This window comes from Halichoerus grypus, chromosome 5, assembly GCF_964656455.1.
Source record: "Halichoerus grypus chromosome 5, mHalGry1.hap1.1, whole genome shotgun sequence".
In the NCBI taxonomy this organism is placed as follows: Eukaryota; Metazoa; Chordata; class Mammalia; order Carnivora; family Phocidae; genus Halichoerus; species Halichoerus grypus.
Genome location: NC_135716.1, coordinates 117,202,445 through 117,225,717, shown reverse-complemented (window position 1 = coordinate 117,225,717; position 23,273 = coordinate 117,202,445). Strand labels below are relative to the sequence as shown.

The 23,273-nt window shown below is 37.4% G+C and overlaps 1 protein-coding gene across 1 annotated transcript in view; it reads right to left on the bottom strand.

Moving 5' to 3' along the window:
- The window catches only part of COL24A1 (collagen type XXIV alpha 1 chain), a 237,673-nt gene extending 214,699 nt beyond the window's left edge, over nt 1–22,974 (bottom strand). Inside the window, exons 1-2 of the mRNA XM_078071776.1 lie at nt 22,882–22,974; nt 21,931–21,984 (exon numbers count right to left, since the gene is read on the bottom strand). Of these exons, the coding sequence (XP_077927902.1) occupies nt 21,931–21,984; nt 22,882–22,974 (147 nt within the window). The remainder of the gene's footprint in view (nt 1–21,930; nt 21,985–22,881) is intronic.
- Between the last annotated feature and the right edge of the window lie 299 nt (nt 22,975–23,273).

Below are 23,273 nucleotides of genomic sequence, written 5' to 3'. Positions count from 1 at the left end.
GGAATTTTAAAATGGTAAACACCTACATTAAAAAAGAAGAAAGATCTCAAATAAGCTACCTAACTCTATACTTCAGGAAACTAGAAAAAGAACAAACTAAGCCCAAAGTTAAGAGGTAGAAGGAAATAATAAAAATTAGAGCAGAAATAAATGAATAGAGGATAGGAAAACAATAGAAAAAAATCAACAAAACTAAAGGTCTTTTTTTTTAATCAACAAAATTGACAAACCCTTAGCTAGACTAACAAAAAGACAAAACTTAAATAAAATAAAAAATGAAAGAGAAGCATAAGTACTAATATGAATAACTGCACACCAACATTTTGGTTAACCTAGAAGACACAGATAAAATTCCTAGAAACATATATCGTACCAAAACTGAATCATGAAGAAATAAAAAATCCAACAGATCTCTAACTAATAAGGAGATTGAATCAATAATAAAAAACCTCCCAACCAGGAAAAGCATAGAGCCCAATGACTTCACTGGGGAATTCTACCACACATTTAAAAAAAAAAAAAAAAAAAGTAAATCCTTTTCAAACTCTTTCAAAAAGCTGAAGAGAAGGGAACACACCCAAACTCATTTTATGAGGCCAACATTACTATGATACCAAAGATAGATAAAGACGCTATAAGAAAAGAAAATTACATGCCAAATTCTCTGATGAATATTGGTGTAAAAATCCTCAAAAAAATACAGCAAAATGAATCTGACAGCACATTAAAGAACCATAACCAGGGCGCCTGGGTGGCTCAGTTGATTAAGCGGCTGCCTTCAGCTCAGGTCATGATCCTGGAGTCCCTGGATCAAGTCCCGCATCGGGCTCCCTGCTCGGCGGGGAGTCTGCTTCTCCCTCTGACCCTCCCCCCTCTCATGTGCTCTCTCTCATTCTCTCTCTCTCAAATAAATAAATAAAATCTTTAAAAAAAGGAAAAAAAAAAAAAAAAAAAAAAAAAAAAATAAAGAACCATAACCAAATGGGATTCATCCCTGGGATATAAGAATTGTTTATATATGATAATCAATCAATGTGATATGCCACATTAACAGAACAAAAGACAAAAATAACATAATCATGTTAATAGATGCAGAAAAAGCATTTGACAAAATTTAATACCCTTTCATGGTAAAACACTCGACAAACTAAAAATAGGAGGAAATTCCTCAATCTAATAAAGGTCATAAATGAAAAGTCCACAGTTTATGTATACTCAAGAGTGGAAAGCTGAAAGCTTTTCTCTAAGATTAGGAGCAAGGCAAGAATGCTCCTTCCCACCACTTCTATCCAACATAGTATTAGAAGTCCTAGATAGAACAATTAATCAAGAAAGAAAAAAATGCACCCAAGAAGGAAAGGAAAAAGTAAAATTTCTGTTCACAGATGACATCATCTTGTATGTAGAAAATCCTAAAGATGTTACCAACATATTGTTAGAACAAATAAATGAATTCAACAAAATTGTAGAATACAAAATCAACATACAAAAATCAGCTGCATTTGTATACGTTGACAACAAACAATTTGAAAAGGAAATTAAGACAATAATCCCATTTACGATAGCATCACAAACAATAAAATACTTAGGAATAAACTTAACCAAGGAGGTGAAAGACTTATACACTGAAAATTACAAAACATTGCTGACAGAAATTAAAGATAACACAATTAGTGTAAAGATATATCATGTTCATGGACTGGAAGACCTAATACTGTTAAAACATTCATACTACCAAAAGCAATCTACAGACTCAATGCAATCCCTGGCAAGAACTCAACAGCAAATATAGAAAAAAATAATTCTATTATTCATATGGAACCACAAAGGACCCTGAATAGCCAAAAGAAACTTGAGAAAGAAGTATGCTGGAGGTCTCACATTTCTTGACTTCAAAATATATTAAAATGTTATAATAAAACTGTTTGGTACTGGCATAAAGACAGATATATAGGCCAATGAAACAGAACAGAGTACTCAGAAATAAAACCACACATATATGATCAAACGGTCTTTGACAAGAATGCTAAGACAATACAATGGAAAAAAAGATAGTCTCTTCCACAAATGGTGTTAGGAAAGCTGGATATGCAAATTGGACCCTTCTCTTACACCATACACATGAATCAACTCAAAATGGGTTAAAGACTTAAATATAAGACCTGAAACCATAGGCAGAAAGCTCTATTACATTGGTCTTGGAATGATTTTTTGGATTTCACACAAAAGCAAAGGCAACAAAAGCAAAAATAGACTAGTAAATACTTCTGCACAGAAAGAAAACAATCAACGTAGTGAAAAGGCAGTTTACAGAATGGGAGAAAATATGTGTAAACCATAAATCTGGTAAGTGTTTAATATCTAAAATATATAAGGAACTCCTACAACCCAACAGCAAAAACCAAATAACCCAATTAAAATAATGGCCAAAGGACTTTAACAGAAATTTCTCCAAATAAAACAAATGACCAAGTATATTTTGTAAAAATGTTCAACATCACTAATCATTGGGGAGATGCAGATCAAAGCCACCTCATACCTGTTAGAATGACTATTCTAGAGATATCACCTCATACCTGTTAGAATGACTATTATAAACAAACACAAAATAAATGTTGAAAGGATGTAGAGAAATTGGAACTCTTATGCACTTTTGGTGGGAATGTAAAACAGTGCAGCCACTGTGGAAAACTGTGTGGAGATCTTCCATAAATTAAAAACAGAACTACCATGTGATCCAGCCATCCCACTTCTGGGTATTTATCCAAAAGAACTGAAAGCAGGAGCTCAAAGAAATAACTGCACTCCCATGTTCAATGCAGCATTATGCAATAGCCTCTAGGTGGAAACAAGCTAAACACTCCTTGAAGGATGAATGGATAAAGAAAATGTGGATATTTAGACTACTGGGCAATGGACTGTTATTTAGCCTTAAAAAAGAAGGAGGAACTTCCATACTGTTTTCCATAATGGCTGCACCAATTGACATTCTCACCAGCAGTGTACAGAGTTTCTTTTTCTCTACATTCTTGCCAACACTTGTTATTTTCTTGTCTTTTTTTTCCTCCTCTTTTTAATAATAGCCAGTCTAACAGGTGTAAGGTAACATCGCATTGTGGTTTTGATTTGCATTTTCCTGATGATGAGTGATACTGAGCATCTATTAAAAAAAAAAAAAAAAGGAAATTCTAACATATGCTACGTCATGGATGAACCTTGAATACGTTATGCTAAGGGAAATAAACCAGTCACAGGAGGACAAATAATGTATAATTCTACGTATATGAGGTGTCTAAAATAGTCATCGTCATAGAAGCAGAAAGTAGAATGATGGCTGGTTGCTAGAGGCTGGAGGAGGTGGAAATACAGCGTTGCTGTTCAGACTGGGTACAGACTTTCAGACATGCAAGACAAAATGGTCTAGAGATTTGCTGTACAACAATATGTATATAGTTAACATTATTGTACTATACACTTAAAAATTTGTTGAGAGTAGATTTTATGTTATGTGTTTTTATCACTACAACAAAACAAAATCTTCCATGAGATTATTGGCTTATTAGCATTTAAACTTCTCAGCTTTATATTTCAGAATTGTCACAATCTGACTCCTAACTTTTTTTTAAGACAAGTGGGTTTACTTTTGCGCTCCATCCCTGTGTTCATGTTTGTACCTGTTCTATAAAGACTCTCATTCCTTGACTCTACCTGGCCAAATCCAACCCATCCAACTTAAAATCCTAATTTTTCTGTAATACTCCTCAGAAAAATGGCCATATTAGTCATTCTTTCCCCTTCCCCTGAGCTCCTTATTGTTCACTTATGTGCCGCCTAGTTATGCTTTTTTAACTTTTCACATGTGGAAATCTCACGCTTTCAGAAAATTACAAGTTCCTAACAGAAGACCATCTTTTAATCTTGTTTTCAAGTAATTGCTTAACACAGTACATTGCTCATTGTACAAACTCCTAAGTATTTCGTAGCTGACTAAATGAAGTCTGGAGAATAAAATGATAAATAATATCAGAAACCTTGATTTAGCATATTAAATATAAGTCTTCAGGGTAGGGTCAAAGTGATCTTAGAAAACTACTTAGAGTTATACATTTTCCTCTTAGCTCATGTCTATACAGATGATCACATGACCTATTTTAATAGTTCAGTGTGAAGGTTATTTTCATATATTGTGTAACATAATTCACAAATAGTAGGCTTTCTCTAAAAACTTATCAGAGATGTCATACAATAGAAAATAACAGCCTGTTTTACCATCCCTAATTCCATAGCCAAAGTAACAACACAAATCATTATAACAACAAATAAATTATTTCTCTGTTTACTGGAGAACAGAGAATATTTACTGGGTACTCAGTTCCTGCAGTAAGCAGCAAAGGATGTGGTTTTTCTAATGTTGTGGGATGCTTGAAAGCAGATGGACAAACTGGGTAGCTCTTAAAAAAGGCTCGCTAAACTGTTTGTATCTATATACACATACACAAACACACATATTTTCACAATCAATGGAATCATAATCAACACAAGTTTCCAATCTTAGTTTGAGGTTTTTAGTCAACTGGCAGAAAATGAAGAGAAAATAAAAGGCTTCTTTAGAGCTGTGCCAAATTGCTCTGGAAAGAACCCAATTGGTTTACAAATAGGGTAACCATGTATTTCACATAGAGTGCACATAATTGGCTTGATGACCACCTTGAATAGCCTCGATGGAGCTTTAGTAATTTATATTGTCCCTCCTTTCCAAACAAGATAGGTATATTAAAATAAAGGAAGTTTTAAGATGCTTCCATGATACAGTGTACACTACCAAAGAAACTCATCATGCTAATAGGGTCGGTATGTTTGACTCTTTTTTTTCCCTTCTGTTTCTAGAAACAACTTCAATAAAAATAGGAAGCACCAAGAAGAAAAACATAATCAGACCCCTCTTAAACTGTAAGACAAAAATCACGTCCCTCTTCTTTTAAAATTTTCTGGTTCTTTTCATCTTTTCTGAAATATTATTTTAAAATTCGATGATATATAAACAATCAATCAGTCTAATGACATTGTTGCTGATGGGGCCTCAAGATCATGTTTACTGAATAAATTTAGATAAAGAATCCACAAAGTGATTATTACTCATTGGAAATTCAACCATTGATATTCATTAAAATGTCTGGTTTTCAGGGTTTTTGTCCCTGTTTTAAACAATGTAATTCTAAGACTAAAATAAGGAATGAGAAGGAAGTTTTAAAGATCACTGTTGTAATACTATTCAAGGGGTCAGTTGGATTTCTCCAGTTCTCTGACATTTTTTTTGACAAAACTTGAAGTGAAACAAAATTTCCAAACTGACTGACTGTCAAATGGGCAGAAAACTGTTGGAACTCTCACCAAAATCAAAAGAGCTGGTGAGCACCATTTTGTACATTATTCCTCCATCTTGGTGGTGCAGACAAGAATAGGGCACAGGTGTTCTAGCTGATCTGCTGGGGCCATCCCAGTGCACCCTGGTGTCCTGGCCCACACCAGCTCCAGCTATCCCCAAAAGGTGGCCCCAGCACAGCATGCCCAAGGCCCCCACACCTGTGCCCACCTCAGCTCCAGCTGTGCTATTACTACAGCCTTGGCATGGCATGCTCTGGGACCCACAGCCTTTGTCTGATCCAACCATACCACCAGAGGGTTCCCAGTAGTGTTCTGGGGAACCCCCTAGCCTGTGTCTACATCATCTCCAGCCATCCTATCAAGCCAGCCCCAGCATAGCATGCTATGGGACTATATAGCCAACACCTCATACAACCACCCCACCAATGTGGCACTGGCAGAGCTCAACCTGCGCCTCCCCAACCAGCCTGTGCCTACTCCATCTGTCCAACCAAAACAGCCCCGTGCACAGCATTCCCAGAAACCCTTCTGGCCTATGGCCTCTCCAGCTCCAGTGTCCTGTTAAGATGGCCAGAGTGCAATGCTTCTAAGAACCCTCCTGACCCATGCCTGCCAAAGTTGCCAAGCACATCTACTGTATACAGGAGATTCTCCTACACAAGTCCCCTCCTTCAAGACCAGGAGACAGCTATTCTACCTAATTTAGAGAAACAAATACAGAAACAAAATGAGGATACAGAGGAATATGTTTCAAACAAAAGAACAAGATCAAAAACTAAGAAATAAACCCTAATGAAATGGAGATAAGTAATTTACCTGATAAAGAGTTCAAAGTAATGCTCATAAAGATGCTCACCAATCTCAGAAAAATAGAGAAAAACAGTGAAAACTTCAACAGAGATTGAAAATATAAGAAAGAACCAATCAGAGCTGAAGAATGCAATAACTGAAATAAAAAATATACTAAGGAGAACCAATAGCAAATTAGTTGATACAGAAGAATGAATCAGCAAACTGAATGACAAAATAGTGGAAACACCTAATCAGAACAGCAAAAAGAGAAAAGAATTTTTAGATATGAGGATAACGGACCTCTGAGACAACATCAAGCATACTAATATTCACATTAGGATAAGAGAAAGAGAAAGGGACAGAAAAATAATTTGAAGAAATAATGACTGAAAATTTCCCTAACATAGGAAGGAAACAGACATCCAAGTACAGGAAGCAATAAGAACAATAAGAGTCCTCAACAAAATGAACCCAAAGAGATCTAAACCAAACATATTTTAATTAAAAATATTATAATTAAAATGGCAAAAGTTAAAGATAGAATCTTAAAGGCAGTAAGAGAGAGCACCTGGGTGGTTCAGTTGGTTAAGCATTCAACTCTTGACTTCAGCTCATAGTCTCAGAGTCATGAGATCAAGCCCCATATCAGGCTCTGTGCTGGGCATGGGGCCTGTTTGGGATTCTCTCTCTCCTTCTCCCTCTCCCTCTACTACCCCCAGTTCACACACATACTCTCTCTCGGTCTAAATAAATAAATAAATAAATAAATAAATAAATAAAGGCAGCAAGAGAGAAAACAAATAATTACATACAAGGGAACACTATAAGATTGTCAGCTAATTTTTCACAGAAACTGTGGAGGTCTGAAAGGAGTAGCAGGATATATTGAAAGTGCTGAAAGGGGAAAATTTACAACGGAGAATGCTCTACCCAGCAAGGTTATCATTCAGAATTGGAGGACAGATGAAGAGTTTCCCAGACAAGGAAACTAAAGAAGTTCATCAGCACTAAACCAGCCTTACAAAATGTTAAAGAGTCTTAAAAAAGTAAAGTCCATAATTAGAAATAAGAAAACATATGAAAGAAAGAAATCCCACTGGTAAAGCCAAATATATATGGTAAAGGAGTAAATCAGCCACTTAAAAAGTTAGTATGAACATTTAAAGACAAAAATAGTAAAATCAACTATAAATATAGTAAGTAGTTAAGGGGTACATGAAATAAAAAGATGTAAAATGTGATGTCAAAAAACATAAACCTGGGGGAGGGAAGAGATGTAGTGCTATTAGAATGTATTTGAACTTAAGCAACTATCAGCTTAAAATAGACTGCTATGCATAAGGTCAATATATATAAACTTCACAGTAATCAAAAACCAAAATCCTACAATATATATACAAAAAATCGAGAGAACAGAATCCAAACATAACACTAAAGAAAAGCATCAAGGGGCGCCTGGGTGGCTCAGCCGTTAAGCATCTGCCTTCGGCTCAGGTCATGATCCCAGGGTCCTGGGATCGAGCCCCGCATTGGGCTCCCCGCTCAGTGGGAAGCCTGCTTCTCCCTCTCCCACTCCCCCTGCTTGTGTTCCCTCTCTCACTGTGTCTCTCTCTGTCAAACAAATAAATAAAATCTTAAAAAAAAAAAAAAGGCATCAAAACACAAGAGAAGAGACCAAAAGAAGAAAGGAACAGAGAAGAACTAAAAATACGACCAGAAAACAATGAACAAAATGGCAATAAGTACATACCTGTCAATAATTACTTTAAATGTAAATGGACTAAACACTCCAATCAAAAGCTATAGGGTGACTGAATAGATAAGAAAAACAAGACTCATCTATATGCTGCCAACGAGAGACTCACTTCAGTTCTAAAGACATATATAGACTGAATGTGAAAGAATGGAAAGAGATATTCCACACAAATGCAAATGAAAAGAAAGCTGGAGTAGTAATACCTATAAAAGACAAAATGGATTTTAAAACAAAGACTGTAACAAAAATAAAAGAATGGTATTACATAGTGATAAAGGAGTAAATCCAAGAAGAGGAAATAACATTTATAAATATTTATGCACCCAACACAGGCGCACCTAAATCTACAAAGCAAATATTAACAGACATAAAGGGAGAAATTAACAGTAAAGCAATAATAGCAGGAGACTTTAATATCCCACTTACATCAATGGATAGATCATTCAGACAGAAAATTAATAAGGAAACACTGGCCTTAAACAACACATTAGACCAGATGGACTTAATAGATATACATATGGAATATTTCATCTGAAAACTGTAGAATACACATTATTTTCAAGTGCATGTGGAATATTCCCTATAACAGGTCACTTACTAGGCTACAAAATAAGTTTCAATAAATTTGAGGAGATTGAAATTATATCAAACCTCTTTTCTGACCACAACAACATGAAACTAGAAATCGATTACAAGAAGAAAACTAGAAAAAACACAAACACATAGAGACTAACAACACACTACTAGACAACCAATGGATCAACAAAGAAATCAAAGAGGAAATTAAGAAATACCTTGAGACAAATGAAAATAGAAACACAAGTTTCCAAAATCTATGGGAAACAGCAAAAGCAGTTCTGAGAAGGGAAGTCCACAGCAATGCAGGCCTACCTCAAGAAACAGGAAATAAATGATCTATCTTTACACCTAATGGAACTAGAAAATAAACAGAGAAAGCCCAAAGTTAACAGAAGGAAAGAAATAATAAAGATCAGAGTGGAAATAAATGAAATAGAGACCAAAAAACATTTTAAAAGATCAATGAAACTAAAAGCTAGTTCTTTGAAAAGGTTTAAAAATATTGACAAACCTCTAGTAACACTCATCAAGAAAAAAGAGAGCGAGCCCAAATAAAGTAAGAATGAAAGAGGAGAAAACATAGGCAGTACACTTTTTGACATCAGTCTTAGCAGGCCAGAAAGGACTGCCAGGATATATTCAGAGCACTAAATGAGAAAAATATGAAGCCAAGAATACTATATCCAGCTAGGCTGTCATTGAAAATAGAAGGAGAGATAAAAAGCTTCCAGGACAAACAAAAACTAAAAGAATCTGGGAACACCAAACCAGCCCTACAAGAAATATTGAAAGGGATCCTCTAAGCAAAGAGAGAGCCTAAAAGTAACATAGACCAGAAAGGAACAGAGACAATATACCGTAACAGTCACCTTACAGGCATACAATGGCACTAAATTCATATCTTTCAATAGTTACCCTGAATGTAAATGGGCTAAATGCCCCAATCAAAAGACACAGGCTATCAGATTGGATAAATAAACAAGACCCATCAATATGCTGTCTGCAAGAGACTCATTTTAGACCCAAAGCCACCTCCAGATTGAAAGTGAGGGGGTGGAAAACCATTTACCATGCTAATGGACACCAAAAGAAAGCTGGGGTGGCAATCCTTATATCAGACAAATTAGATTTTAAACCAAAGACTATAATAAGAGATGAGGAAGGACACCATATCATACTTAAAGGGTCTATCCAACAAGAAGATCTAACAATTGTAAATATCTATGCTCCTAACATGGGAGCAGCCAATTATATAAGCCAACTAATAACAAAATCAAAGAAACACACCAACAACAATACAATAATAGTAGGGTACTTTAACACCCCCCTCACTGAAATGGACAGATCATCTAAGCAAAAGATCAACAAGGAAATAAAGACTTTAAATGACACACTGGACCAAATGGACTCCACAGATATATTCAGAACATTCCATCCCAAAGCAACAGAATACACATTCTTCTCTAGTGCCCATGGAATATTCTCCAGAATAGATCACATCCTAGGTCACAAATCAGGTCTCAACCGGTACCAAAAGATTGGGATCATTCCCTGCATATTTTCAGACCACAATGCTTTGAAACTAGAACTCAATCACAAGAGGAAAGTCAGAAAGAACTCAAATACATGGAGGCTAAAGAGCATCCTACTAAACAATGAATGGGTCAACCAGGAAATTAAAGAAGAATTAAAAAAATTCATGGAAACAAATGAATATGAAAACAAAACTGTTCAAAATCTTTGGGATGCAGCAAAGGCAGTCCTAAGAGGAAAGTATATAGCAATACAAGCCTTCCTCAAGAAACAAGAAAGGTCTCAAATACACAACCTAACCCTACACCTAAAGGAGCTGGAGAAAGAACAGCAAATAAAGCCTAAACCCAATAGGAGAAGAGAAATAATAAAGATCAGAGCAGAAATCAATGAAATAGAAACCAAAAGAACAATAGAACAGATCAACGAAACTAGGAGCTGGTTCTTTGAAAGAATTAATAAGATTGATAAACTCCTGGCCAGACTTATCAGAAAGGAAAGAGAAATGACCCAAATAAATAAAATCATGAATGAAAGAGGAGAGATCACAACCAACACCAAAGAAATACAAACAATTATAAGAACATATTAGGAGCAACTCTATGCCAGCAAATTAGATAACCTGGAAGAAATGGATGCATTCCTAGAGATGTATAAACTACCAAAACTGAACCAGGAAGAAACAGAAAACCTGAACAGACCCATAACCACTAAGGAAATTAAAACAGTAATCAAAAATCTCCCAAAAAACAAGAGCTCAGGGCCAGATGGCTTCCCAGGGGAATTCTACCAAACATTTAAAGAAGAATTAATAACTATTCCATTGAAACAGTTCCAAAAAATAGAAATGGAAGGAAAACTTCCAAACTCATTTTATGATCCCCAAATCAGACAAAGACCCCATCAAAAAGGAGAATTACAGACCAATATACCTGATGAACATGGATGCAAAAATTCTCACCAAAATACTAGCCAATAGGATCCAACAGTACATTAAAAGGATTATTCACCACAACCAAGGAGGATTTATTCCTGGGCTGCAAGTTTGGTTCAACATCCGCAAATCAATCAATGTGATACAATACATTAATAAAAGAAAGGACAAGAATCATATGATCCTCTCAATAGATGCAGAAAGAGCATTTGACAAAGTACAGCATCTTTTCTTGATCAAAACTCTTCAGAGTATAGGGATAGAGGGTACATACCTCAATATCATAAAAGCCATCTATGAAAAACCCATAGCAAATGTCATTCTCAATGGGGAAAAACTGAGAGCTTTCCCCCTAAGGTCAGGAACACGGCAGGGATGTCCACTATCACCACTGCTATTCAACATAGTACTAGAAGACCTAGCCACAGCAATCAGACAACAAAAAGAAGTAAAAGGCATCCGAATCAGCAAAGAAGAGGTCGAACTCTCACTCTTTGCAGACGATAGGATACTTTATGTGGAAAATCCAAAAGACTCCACCCCAAAACTGCTAGAACTCATACAGGAATTCAGTAAAGTGGCAGGATATAAAATCAATGCACAGAAATCAGTTGCATTTCTCTACACCAACAACAAGACAGAAGAAAGAGAAATTAAGGAGTCGATCCCATTTACAATTGCACCCAAAACCATAAGATACCTAGGAATAAATCTAACCAAAGAGGCAAAGAATCTGTACTCAGAAAACTATAGAATACTCATGAAAGAAATTGAGGAAGACACAAAGAAATGGAAAAATGTTCCATGCTCATGGATTAGAAGAACAAATATTGTGAAAATGTCAATGCTACCTAGAGCCATCTACACATTTAATGCAATCCCTATCAAAATACCATCAACTTTTTTCACAGAGCTAGAACAAATAATCCTAAAATTTGTGTGGAACCAGAAAAGACCCCAAACAGCCAGAGGAATGTTGAAAAAGAAAAGCAAAGCTGGTGGCATCACAATTCCAGACTTCAAGCTCTATTACAAAGCTGTAATCATCAAGACAGTATGGTACTGGCACAAAAACAGACACATAGATCAGTGGAACAGAAGAGAGAGCCCAGAAATGGACCCTCAACTCTATGGTCAACTAATCTTCGACAAAGCAAGAAAGAATGTCCAATGGAAAAAAGACAGTCTCTTGAACAAATGGTGTTGGGAAAATTGGACAGCCACATGCAGAAGAATGAAGCTGGACCATTTCCTTATACCAAACACAAAAATAGACTCCAAATGGTTGAAAAACCTAAATGTGAGACAGGAGTCCATCAAAATCCTAGAGGAGAACACAGGCAGCAACCTCTTCGACCTCAGCCGCAGCAACTTCTTCCTAGCAACATCGCCAAAGACAAGGGAAGCAAGGGCAAAAATGAACTATTGGGACTTCATCAAGATAAAAAGCTTTTGCACAGCAAAGGAAACAGTCATCAAAACCAAAAGACAACCAACAGAATGGGAGAAGATATTTGCAAATGACATATCCGATAAAGGGCTAGTATCCAAAATCTACAAAAAACTTATCAAACTCGGGGGGCGGAGCAAGATGGCGGAGGAGTAGGAGACCTGGATTTCGTCTCCTCTCAGGAATTCAGCTGGATAGGGATCAAACCATTCTGAACACCTACAAACTCAACAGGAGATCAAAGAAAAGAAGAGCAACAACTCTCTGAACAGAAAAGCGACCACTTTCTGGAAGGTAGGACGTGCGGAGAAGTGAATCCGAGGCAATATTCGGGAGGATAGACGGCGGGGGAGGGGCCTCCGACGGCCGCTTCTGGCAAGTGATAGAGCCACGGAGCACAAAATCGGAACTTTTAAAAGTCTGCTCCGCTGAGGGACGTCACTCTGGTGGCGAAGTGGGAGGTGGAACCCTCGCGGGACAGTGTGGTCTCAGGACCCTCGGGGTCACAGAAAGACCGGGGGTGCCTGAGTGCGGCAGAGCTCCCAAGTATCGGAGCAGGGAAGCCGGCTGCAGAGACGGAGCCCAGGCGCGGGCTCTCAGCTCGGGGCTGCTATAAACCGTGATCCGCGGCACAGTCGGGCCACAGCTCCTCCAGCAGGGACCCAACAAGTGGCAGATCCGGGGAGACTCACCTTCTTCCCCCGGGAGGAGAGGTGCGGGAGCGCACCGCGGGGATCTGCTGGGTTTGGAGACTCCACCCGGGGTCGGGTGCCAGATAGAAAGGCACGGTCACAGGCCAGGTGAGCGCGGAGTGCGGCCGGAGACCGGGGAGACGGGAGTGACTGACTGCTTTTCTCTGGGGGCTCGCTGAGGAGCGGGACCCCGAGTTCTCGGCTCCGCCGGGGCGGAGACTGGGAGGCTGCCATTTTCACTCTCCGCCTCCAAAGCTGTACGGAAAGCTTGCAGGGAACAAAAGCTCCGGAGAGCAAACCCGAGCAGATTACTTAGCCCGGACCGGCAAGGGCGGGGCAATTTTGCCTCCGGCAAAGACATTTGGGAACCACGGCAACAGGCCCCTCCCCCAGAAGATCAGCAAGAACAGCCAGCCAAGACCAAGTTTACCAATCAATGAGAACGGCAGAACTCCAGCGCTAGGGGAACACTGCACATAGAATTCATGGCTTTTTTACCATGATTCTTTAGTCTTTCAAAGTTAATTATTTTTTTTAACTGTCTTTTTTTCTTTTTTCCTTTTTTCTTTTTTTTTGAATTTTTCTTTTTCCCTTTTTCAACCAACATCTTATCAATCCCTTTTTTAAAAAAAAACATTTTTATTTTTCATTTTTAAAGTCATATTCTATCCCTTCATAGTAGTTACCCGTATTTTTGGCATATATATATAAGTTGTTCTCTCTTTAAAATCTTGAGATAGTTTCTTCTAACAGATCAAAATATACTCTAAATCTCTAGTGTATGGTTTTTTCTACTCCCCTGCCTGATCACATTCTCTCCCTTTTTTCTTTCTTTTTTTTTTTTAATCCTCTTCTTTCTTTTTTCAAACAACTTATCAAATCCTTTTTTAAAATTTTTTATAATTTCCATCTTTACAGTCATATTCCATCCCTTCATCATATCAACCCTTATTTTTGTACATATATAAGTTTTTCTTTCTTTAAAATTTTGGGAGGGACTTTCTTTTAACAGACCAAAATACACCCAAAATCTAGTGTGTGGCACTGATCTATAATCCAGCCTGATCATATTTGATCACATTCTGTTTTTGTTTTGTTTTGTTTTGTTCTGCTTTTGTTTGTTTTTATCTTTATCTTTTTCTTTTTTCTTTTTTTCTTTCCTTTTCTTTTTTCTCTCTTTCCCTTTCTTTTTCCACTGCTTCAGGTCTTTTCTGATTTGTTTAGAGTATATTTTCTGGGGACGTTGTTACCCTGCTAGCATTTTGTTCTCTCATTAATCTATTCTCCTCTGCACAAAATGACAAGACGGAAAAAATCACCTCAACAAAAAGAACAAGAGGTAGTACCGACTGCCAGGGACCTACTCAATACGGACATTAGTACGATGTCAGATCTAGAGTTCAGAATCATCACTTTAAAGATACTAGCTGGGCTTGAAAAAAACATGGAAGTTATTAGAGAAACCCTTTCTGGAGAAGTAAAAGAACTAAAATCGAACCAAGTAGAAATCAAAAAGGCTATTAATGAGGTGCAATCAAATATGGGGGCACTAACTGCTAGGATAAATGAGGCAGAAGAAAGAATCAGTGAGATAGAAGACCAAATGATGGAAAATAAAGAAGCTGAGAAAAAGAGAGATAAACAACTACTGGATCACGAGGGCAGAATTCGAGAAATAAACGATACCATAAGACGAAACAACATTAGAATAATTGGGATCCCAGAAGAAGAAGAAAGAGAGAGAGGTGCAGAAGGTATAATGGAGCAAATTATAGCAGAGAACCTCCCTAATTTGGGGAAGGAAACAGGCATCAAAATCCAGGAGGCACAGAGAACCCCTCTCAAAATCAATAAAAATAGGTCAACACCCCGACATCTAATAGTAAAACTTACGAGTCTCAGAGACAAAGAGAAAATCCTGAAAGCAGCTCGGGAGAAGAGATCTGTAACCTACAATGGTAGAAACATTAGATTGGCAACAGACTTATCCACAGAGACCTGGCAGGCCAGAAAGGACTGGCAGGACATATTCAGAGCACTAAATGAGAAAAATATGCAGCCAAGAATACTATATCCAGCTAGGCTGTCATTGAAAATTGAAGGAGAGATAAAAAGCTTCCAGGACAAACAAAAACTAAAGGAATTTGCAAACACGAAACCAGCCCTACAACAAATATTGAAAGGGGTCCTCTAAGCAAAGAGAGAGCCTAAAAGCAACATAGACCAGAAAGGAACACAAACAATATACAGTAACAGTCACTTTACAGGCAATACAATGGCACTGAACTCCTATCTTTCAATAGTTACCCTGAATGTAAATGGGCTAAATGCCCCAATCAAAAGACACAGGCTATCAGATTGGATTAAAAAACAAGACCCATCGATATGCTGTCTGCAAGAGACTCATTTTAGACCCAAAGACACCCCCAGATTGAAAGTGAGGGGGTGGAAAACCATTTACCATGCTAATGGACACCAAAAGAAAGCTGGGGTGGCAATCCTTATATCAGACAAATTAGATTTTAAACCAAAGACTGTAATAAGAGATGAGGAAGGACACTATATCATACTTAAAGGGTCTATCCAACAAGAAGATCTAACAATTGTAAATATCTATGCCCCTAACATGGGAGCAGCCAATTATATAAGGCAATTAATAACAAAAGCAAAGAAACACATCGACAACAATACAATAATAGTGGGGGACTTTAACACCCCCCTCACTGAAATGGACAGATCATCTAAGCAAAAGATCAACAAGGAAATAAAGACTTTAAATGACACACTGGACCAAATGGACTTCACAGACATATTCAGAACATTCCATCCCAAAGCAACAGAATACACATTCTTCTCTGGTGCCCATGGAACATTCTCCAGAATAGATCACATCCTAGGTCATAAATCAGGTCTCAACCGGTACCAGAAGATTGGGATCATCCCCTGCCTATTTTCAGACCACAATGCTTTGAAACTAGAACTCAATCACAAGAGGAAAGTCAGAAAGAACTCAAATACATGGAGGCTAAAGAGCATCCTACTGAAGAATGAATGGGTCAACCAGGAAATTAAAGAAGAATTAAAAAAATTCATGGAAACCAATGAAAATGAAAACACAACTATTCAAAATCTTTGGGATACAGCAAAGGCAGTCCTAAGAGGAAAGTATATAGCAATACAAGCCTTTCTCAAGAAACAAGAAAGGTCTCAAGTACACAACCTAACCCTACACCTAAAGGAGCTGGAGAAAGAACAGCAAATAAAGCCTAAACCCAGCAGGAGAAGAGAAATAATAAAGATCAGAGCAGAAATCAATGAAATAGAAACCAAAAGAACAGTAGAACAGATCAACGAAACTAGGAGCTGGTTCTTTGAAAGAATTAACAAGATTGATAAACCCCTGGCCAGACTTATCAAAAAGAAAAGAGAAATGACCCAAATCAACAAAATCATGAATGAAAGAGGAGAAATCACAACCAACACCAAGGAAATACAAACAATTATAAGAACATATTATGAGCAACTGTATGCCAACAAATTAGATAACCTGGAAGTAATGGATGATTTCCTAGAGATGTATCAACTACCAAAACTGAACCAGGAAGAAATAGAACACCTGAACAGACCTATAACCACTAAGGAAATAGAAGCAGTCATCAAAAATCTCCCAAAACACAAAAGCCCAGGGCCAGATGGCTTCCCAGGGGAATTCTACCAAACATCTCAAGAAGAATTAATACCTATCCTTCTGAAACTGTTCCAAAAAATAGAAATGGAAGGAAAACTTCCAAACTCATTTTATGAGGCCAGCATTACCTTGATCCCAAAACCAGACAAAGACCCCATCAAAAAGGAGAATTACAGACCAATATCCCTGATGAACATGGATGCAAAAATTCTCACCAAAATACTAGCCAATAGGATCCAACAGTACATTAAAAGGATTATTCACCACGACCAAGTGGGATTTATCCCTGGGCTGCAAGGTTGGTTCAACATCCGCAAATCAATCAACGTGATACAATACATTAACAAAAGAAAAAACAAGAATCACATGATCCTCTCAATAGATGCAGAAAAAGCATTTGACAAAGTACAGCATCCTTTCTTGATCAAAACTCTTCAGAGTATAGGGATAGAGGGTACATACCTCAATATCATAAAAGCCATCTATGAAAAACCTACAGCGAATATCATTCTCAATGGGGAAAAACTGAGAGCTTTCCCCCTAAGGTCAGGAACGCGGCAGGGATGTCCACTATCACCACTGCTATTCAACATAGTATTGGAAGTCCTAGCCACAGCAATCAGACAACAAAAAGAAATCAAAGGCATCCAAATTGGCAAAGAAGAAGTCAAACTCTCACTCTTTGCAGATGATATGATACTTTATGTGGAAAATCCCAAAGACTCCACCCCAAAACTACTAGAACTCATACAGGAATTCAGTCAAGTGGCAGGATATAAAATCAATGCACAGAAGTCAGTGGCATTCCTATACACCAACAACAAGTCAGAAAAAAGAGAAATTAAGGAGTCGATCCCATTTACAATTGCACCCAAAACCATAAGATACCTAGGAATAAATCTAACCAAAGAGGCAAAAGATCTGTACTCAGAAAACTATAAAATACTCATGAAAGAAATTGAGGAAGACACAAAGAAATGGAGAAACGTTCCATGCTCATGGATTGGAAGAACAAATATTGTGAAGATGTCGATCCTACCTAGAGCAATCTACACATTCAATGCAATCCCCATCAAAATACCATCCACTTTCTTCAAAGAAATGGAACAAATAATCCTAAAATTTGTATGGAACCAGAAAAGACCCCGCATAGCCAGAGGAATGTTGAAAAAGAAAAGCAAAGCTGGCGGCATCACAATTCCAGACTTCCAGCTCTACTACAAAGCTGTCATCATCAAGACAGTATGGTACTGGCACAAAAACAGGCACATAGATCAATGGAACAGAATAGAGAGCCCAGAAATGGACCCTCAACTCTATGGTCAACTAATCTTCGACAAAGCAGGAAAGAATGTCCAATGGAAAAAAGACAGTCTCTTCAACAAATGGTGTTGGGAAAATTGGACAGCCACATGCAGAAGAATGAAACTGGACCATTTCCTTACACCACACACAAAAATAGACTCCAAATGGTTGAAAGACCTCAATGTGAGACAGGAGTCCATCAAAATCCTAAAGGAGAACACAGGCAGCAACCTCTTCGACCTCAGCCGCAGCAACTTCTTCCTAGAAACATCGCCAAAGGCAAGGGAAGCAAGGGCAAAAATGAACTATTGGGACTTCATCAAGATAAAAAGCTTTTGCAAAGCAAAGGAAACAGTCAACAAAACCAAAAGACAACTGACAGAATGGGAGAAGATATTTGCAAATGACATATCAGATAAAGGGCTAGTATCCAAAATCTATAAAGAACTCATCAAACTCAACACCAAAAGAACAAAGAATCCAATCAAGAAATGGGCAGAAGACATGAACAGACATTTCTCCAAAGAAGACATCCAAATGGCCAACAGACACATGAAAAAGTGTTCAATATCGCTCGGCATCAGGGAAATCCAAATCAAAACCTCAATGAGATACCACCTCACACCAGTCAGAATGGCTAAAATTAACAAGTCAGGAAATGACAGATGTTGGCGGGGATGCGGAGAAAGGGGAACCCTCCTACACTGTTGGTGGGAATGCAAACTGGTGCAGCCACTCTGGAAAACAGTATGGAGGTTCCTCAAAAAGTTGAAAATAGAGCTACCATATGACCCAGCAATTGCACTACTGGGTATTTACCCCAAAGATACAAAAGTAGGGACCCGAAAGGCTACGTGCACCCCGATGTTTATAGCAGCAATGTCCACAATAGCCAAACTGTGGAAAGAGCCAAGATGTCCATCAACAGATGAATGGATAAAGAAGATGTGGTATATATATACAATGGAATATTATGCAGCCATCAAAAGGAATAAGATCTTGCCATTTGCAACGACGTGGATGGAACTGGAGGGTATTATGCTGAGCGAAATAAGTCAAACAGAGAAAGACATGTATCATATGACCTCACTGATATGAGGAATTCTTAATCTCAGGAAACAAACTGAGGGTTGCTGGAGTGGGGGGTGGGGTGGGAGGGATGGGGTGACTGGGTGATGGACACTGGGGAGGGTATGTGTTCTGGTAAGCGCTGTGAATTGTGCAGGACTGTTGAATCTCAGATCTGTACCTCTGAAACAAATAATGCAATATATGTTAAGAAAGAAAAAAAGAAGAAGAAGAATGTAGCAGGAGGGGAAGAATGAAGGGGGGGAAATCGGAGGGGGAGAAGAACCATGAGAGACGATGGACTCTGAAAAACAAACTGAGGGTTCTAGAGGGGAGGGGGTTGGGAGGATGGGTTAGCCTGGTGATGGGTATTGAGGAGGGCACGTTCTGCATGGAGCACTGGGTGTTATGCACAAACAATGAATCATGGAACACTATATCTAAAACTAATGATGTAATGTATGGGGATTAACATAACAATAAAAAAAAAAAAAAAAAACTTATCAAACTCAACACCCAAAGAACAAAGAATCCAATCAAGAAATGGGCAGAAAACATGAACAGACATTTTTCCAAAGAAGACATCCAAATGGCCAACAGACACATGAAAAAGTGCTCAACATCACTCGGCATCAGGGAAATCCAAATCAAAACCTCAATGAGATACCACCTCACACCAGTCAGAATGGCTAAAATTAACAAGTCAGGAAATGACAGATGTTGGCAAGGATGCAGAGAAAGGGGAACCCTCCTACACTGTTGGTGGGAATGCAAGCTGGTGCAGCCACTCTGGTAAACAGTATGGAGGTTCCCCAAAAAGTTGAAAATAGAGCTACCCTATGACCCAGCAATGGTACTACTAGGTATTTACCCCAAAGATACAAATGTAGTGATCCAAAGGGGTATGTGCACCACGATGTTTATAGCAGCAATGTCCAAAATAGCAAAACTATGGAAAGAGCCAAGATGTCCATCAACAGATGAATGGATAAAGAAGATGTGGTATATATACACATAATGGAATATTATGCAGCCATCAAAAAAACCCACAAAAAACAAAAAAACGAAATCTTGCCATTTGCAACAATGTGGATGGAACTAGAGGGTATTATGCTAAGCGAAATAAGTCAATCAGAGAAAGACATGTATCATATGATCTCACTGATATGAGGAATTCTTAATCTCAGGAAACAAACTGAGGGTTGTTGGAGTGGTGAGGGGTGGGAGGATTGGGATGGTGGGGTGATAGACATGGGGGAGGATATGTGCTATGGTGAGCACTGTGAATTGTGTAAGACTGTTGAATCACAGACCTGTACCTCTGAAACAAATAATACATTATATGTTAAAAAAAAAAAAAAAAGAAGAAGAAGATAGTAGGAAGGTAAAAATGAAGGGGGGGAAATTGCAGGGGGAGACGAACCATGAGAGACTATGGACTCTTAGAACCAAACTGAGGGTTCTAGAGGGGAGGGGGGTGGAGTGATGGGTTAGCCTGGTGATGGGTATTAAAGAGGGCACATATTGAATGGAGCACTGGGTGTTATATGCAAACAATGAATCATGGAACACTACATCAAAAACTAATGACATAATGTATGGTGATTAACATAACATAATAAAATAAAATTTTAAGAAATCATAAAAAAAGGTGAGATGATATATACAACAAAATATTGCTCCACCATAAAAAACGATGAAATCTTGCCATTTGTGACAACATAGATGGACCTAGAGGGTATTACACTAAGTGAAATAAGTCAGACAAAGGCAAATATCATATGATTTCATTTACCATAGAATCTAGAAAACAAAAATAAACAAATAAAACAAAATAAAAACAGACTCACAGGGGCAGGAAACAAACTGTTGATTACCACAGAGGACAGGGGTCAGAGCAGGGAGGCAAAATAGGTGAAAGACTTAAGAGTTACAAACTTCTAGTTAGAAAATATCAAGTTATGGAGAGATCATGTACAGAATAGAGAACAAAGTCAATAATATTTCAATAACTTTATATGGTGACAGTAACTACATTTATTGTGGCAATCATTTCATAGTATTTTAAGTTGTCAAATCACTATGATGTACATAGGAAACTAATAGGGTATAATATATCATAATTATACTTCTATAAATAAAATAAATAAATAAATAAATAATAATGCTAATTTCTAGTAATATATACACGACAACAGTAAAGGAAGTTAAAAATGCTTAGGGATCTTCAGTTATTTTGTGCTATGTATAAATTCCAGCACACCATAGACTTTCTTGTATTTTAATCAGAGGATATTTTATAGACCCTAAAGGGTTTCAGTGGCCAGAAAACTCTCATCTATACATCATAGGTTATGTTTTTTTAGGTTTTTTTCATCTCTTCCAAGAAATCCTTTTTCAGTGATTTATGTTTTTTGAAAATATTATCCCCCTAATCTATGTCCATACCAAACAAGGAAAATCATTTTCCATGACCTGAACCCAAGAAGTTGGATAATATACTCTAGCTAAACAAAGGGTGCCGAAAGAACAACCAAACATGCAAGCTACTTCCTGATTATCTTAAAATAAGCTCTACAGTTTATTAAACGCACCTGAGACAGCTCAAAAACATCCAGAACATGTTCTGATATTCCTAAAGTCTTTTTTTAAACCATTCATTGAAATGTGAGATTAGAAAACTCTAGATATAATACTTTTTTCTTTTTCTTTCCTTTTCTTTCTTTCTTTCTTATTTTTTCTTTTTACCTTTGATCCTTCAGGTCCATTTTGTCCAGGAATTCCAATATCTCCTGGAAAACCCTAGGGAACATAAAAATATAGAGAATTTACTCAACAGCCATTACTATAAATCCAATAAGCATATGAAAATTTCCTTTGCCATTCTCTCATTCCCAGTTAAAGTAATTTATACTGCTCAAAAACTCAGTATTAAAGGTCTATTATTAGGCAGTTGTTTAACACTGGAATACAAAACTGACAAAATTACTTCACCAGTTCTTCACCAGTTCTTCAAAATCTTCAGACCCAAAGAAAACTCTTTAATCCAGTCTAAGAGAACCAAAGTCTTAATCCAAAACCATCCACAACATGGAAAAAAGGCAAAAAGGTTCATAATAGGTCCTTTCAATGACCTATGGGACACATGGCCACCCAAGGATTAGGGGCATGTAATTTGTTAGATTCACTGTTTACTAACCAAATGTTAACTTGTAGATTTTTGTTAGTTAGAAATGCAAATAACTTTTGTCTGGTGAAAAAAATAACCATAAAGGTTATGGGTTAATATACAGGACATTAATCAGTTTTGTATCTAATTTAATTATCTTATTCTAACATTCCCATATTTAATAATCAATACTTAGCTCTTCAAATGCTCGTCAAACTCATCTTAATATCTTACTGGTTTCATCATTAATTAATGAGTTCAAAAAATTTTTTCACACCCATGTTTAGTTTATATTTGCCTAAGAATCACAATTTTACCTTTTTGGAAATTGTATTTTAGCAGCCTAACATAGTTGGCTCAAGAAATAGAAAGGAGCTGTAGTGTTAAATAAAATCTGTGCTGGGGAAAGGTCTAGAACGTTGCTCTAAAATGGTTAGATCAATCAATGTTCTCACTGAAATAATGAATTAGAATGTGATTCATCATGATCAGTTTTAATAATGAGAATAAGATAATAAGTGCAGTTTTACCTCTATTGATTTTGTCACAGATAAAGCTGTTTCAGTATTTCCTGCTGACTTGGGCAAAGGAACAGAAGGTAAGATGAGTACAAGAATCAGCATCTTTTTAAAAAATATTTTATTTATTTGAGAGAGAGAGAGGAGTGGGAGGAGGGGCAGAGGGAGACTCCCTGCTGAGCAGGAGCCCAATGTGGGGCTCCAACCCAGAACCCTGAGATCATGATCTAAGCCAAAGTCAGATACTTAACTGACTGAGCCACACAGGTGCCCCAAAAATCAGCATCTTAAAAAGTAAAAGTTACAAGTAAATATGAATGTGAGCTAGAAAAGGTAGTTCAGTGAAGAAGTAAATATCATGGTAATAAAAATGCCCACAAGTTACATGGAACTGCAAGGATGAT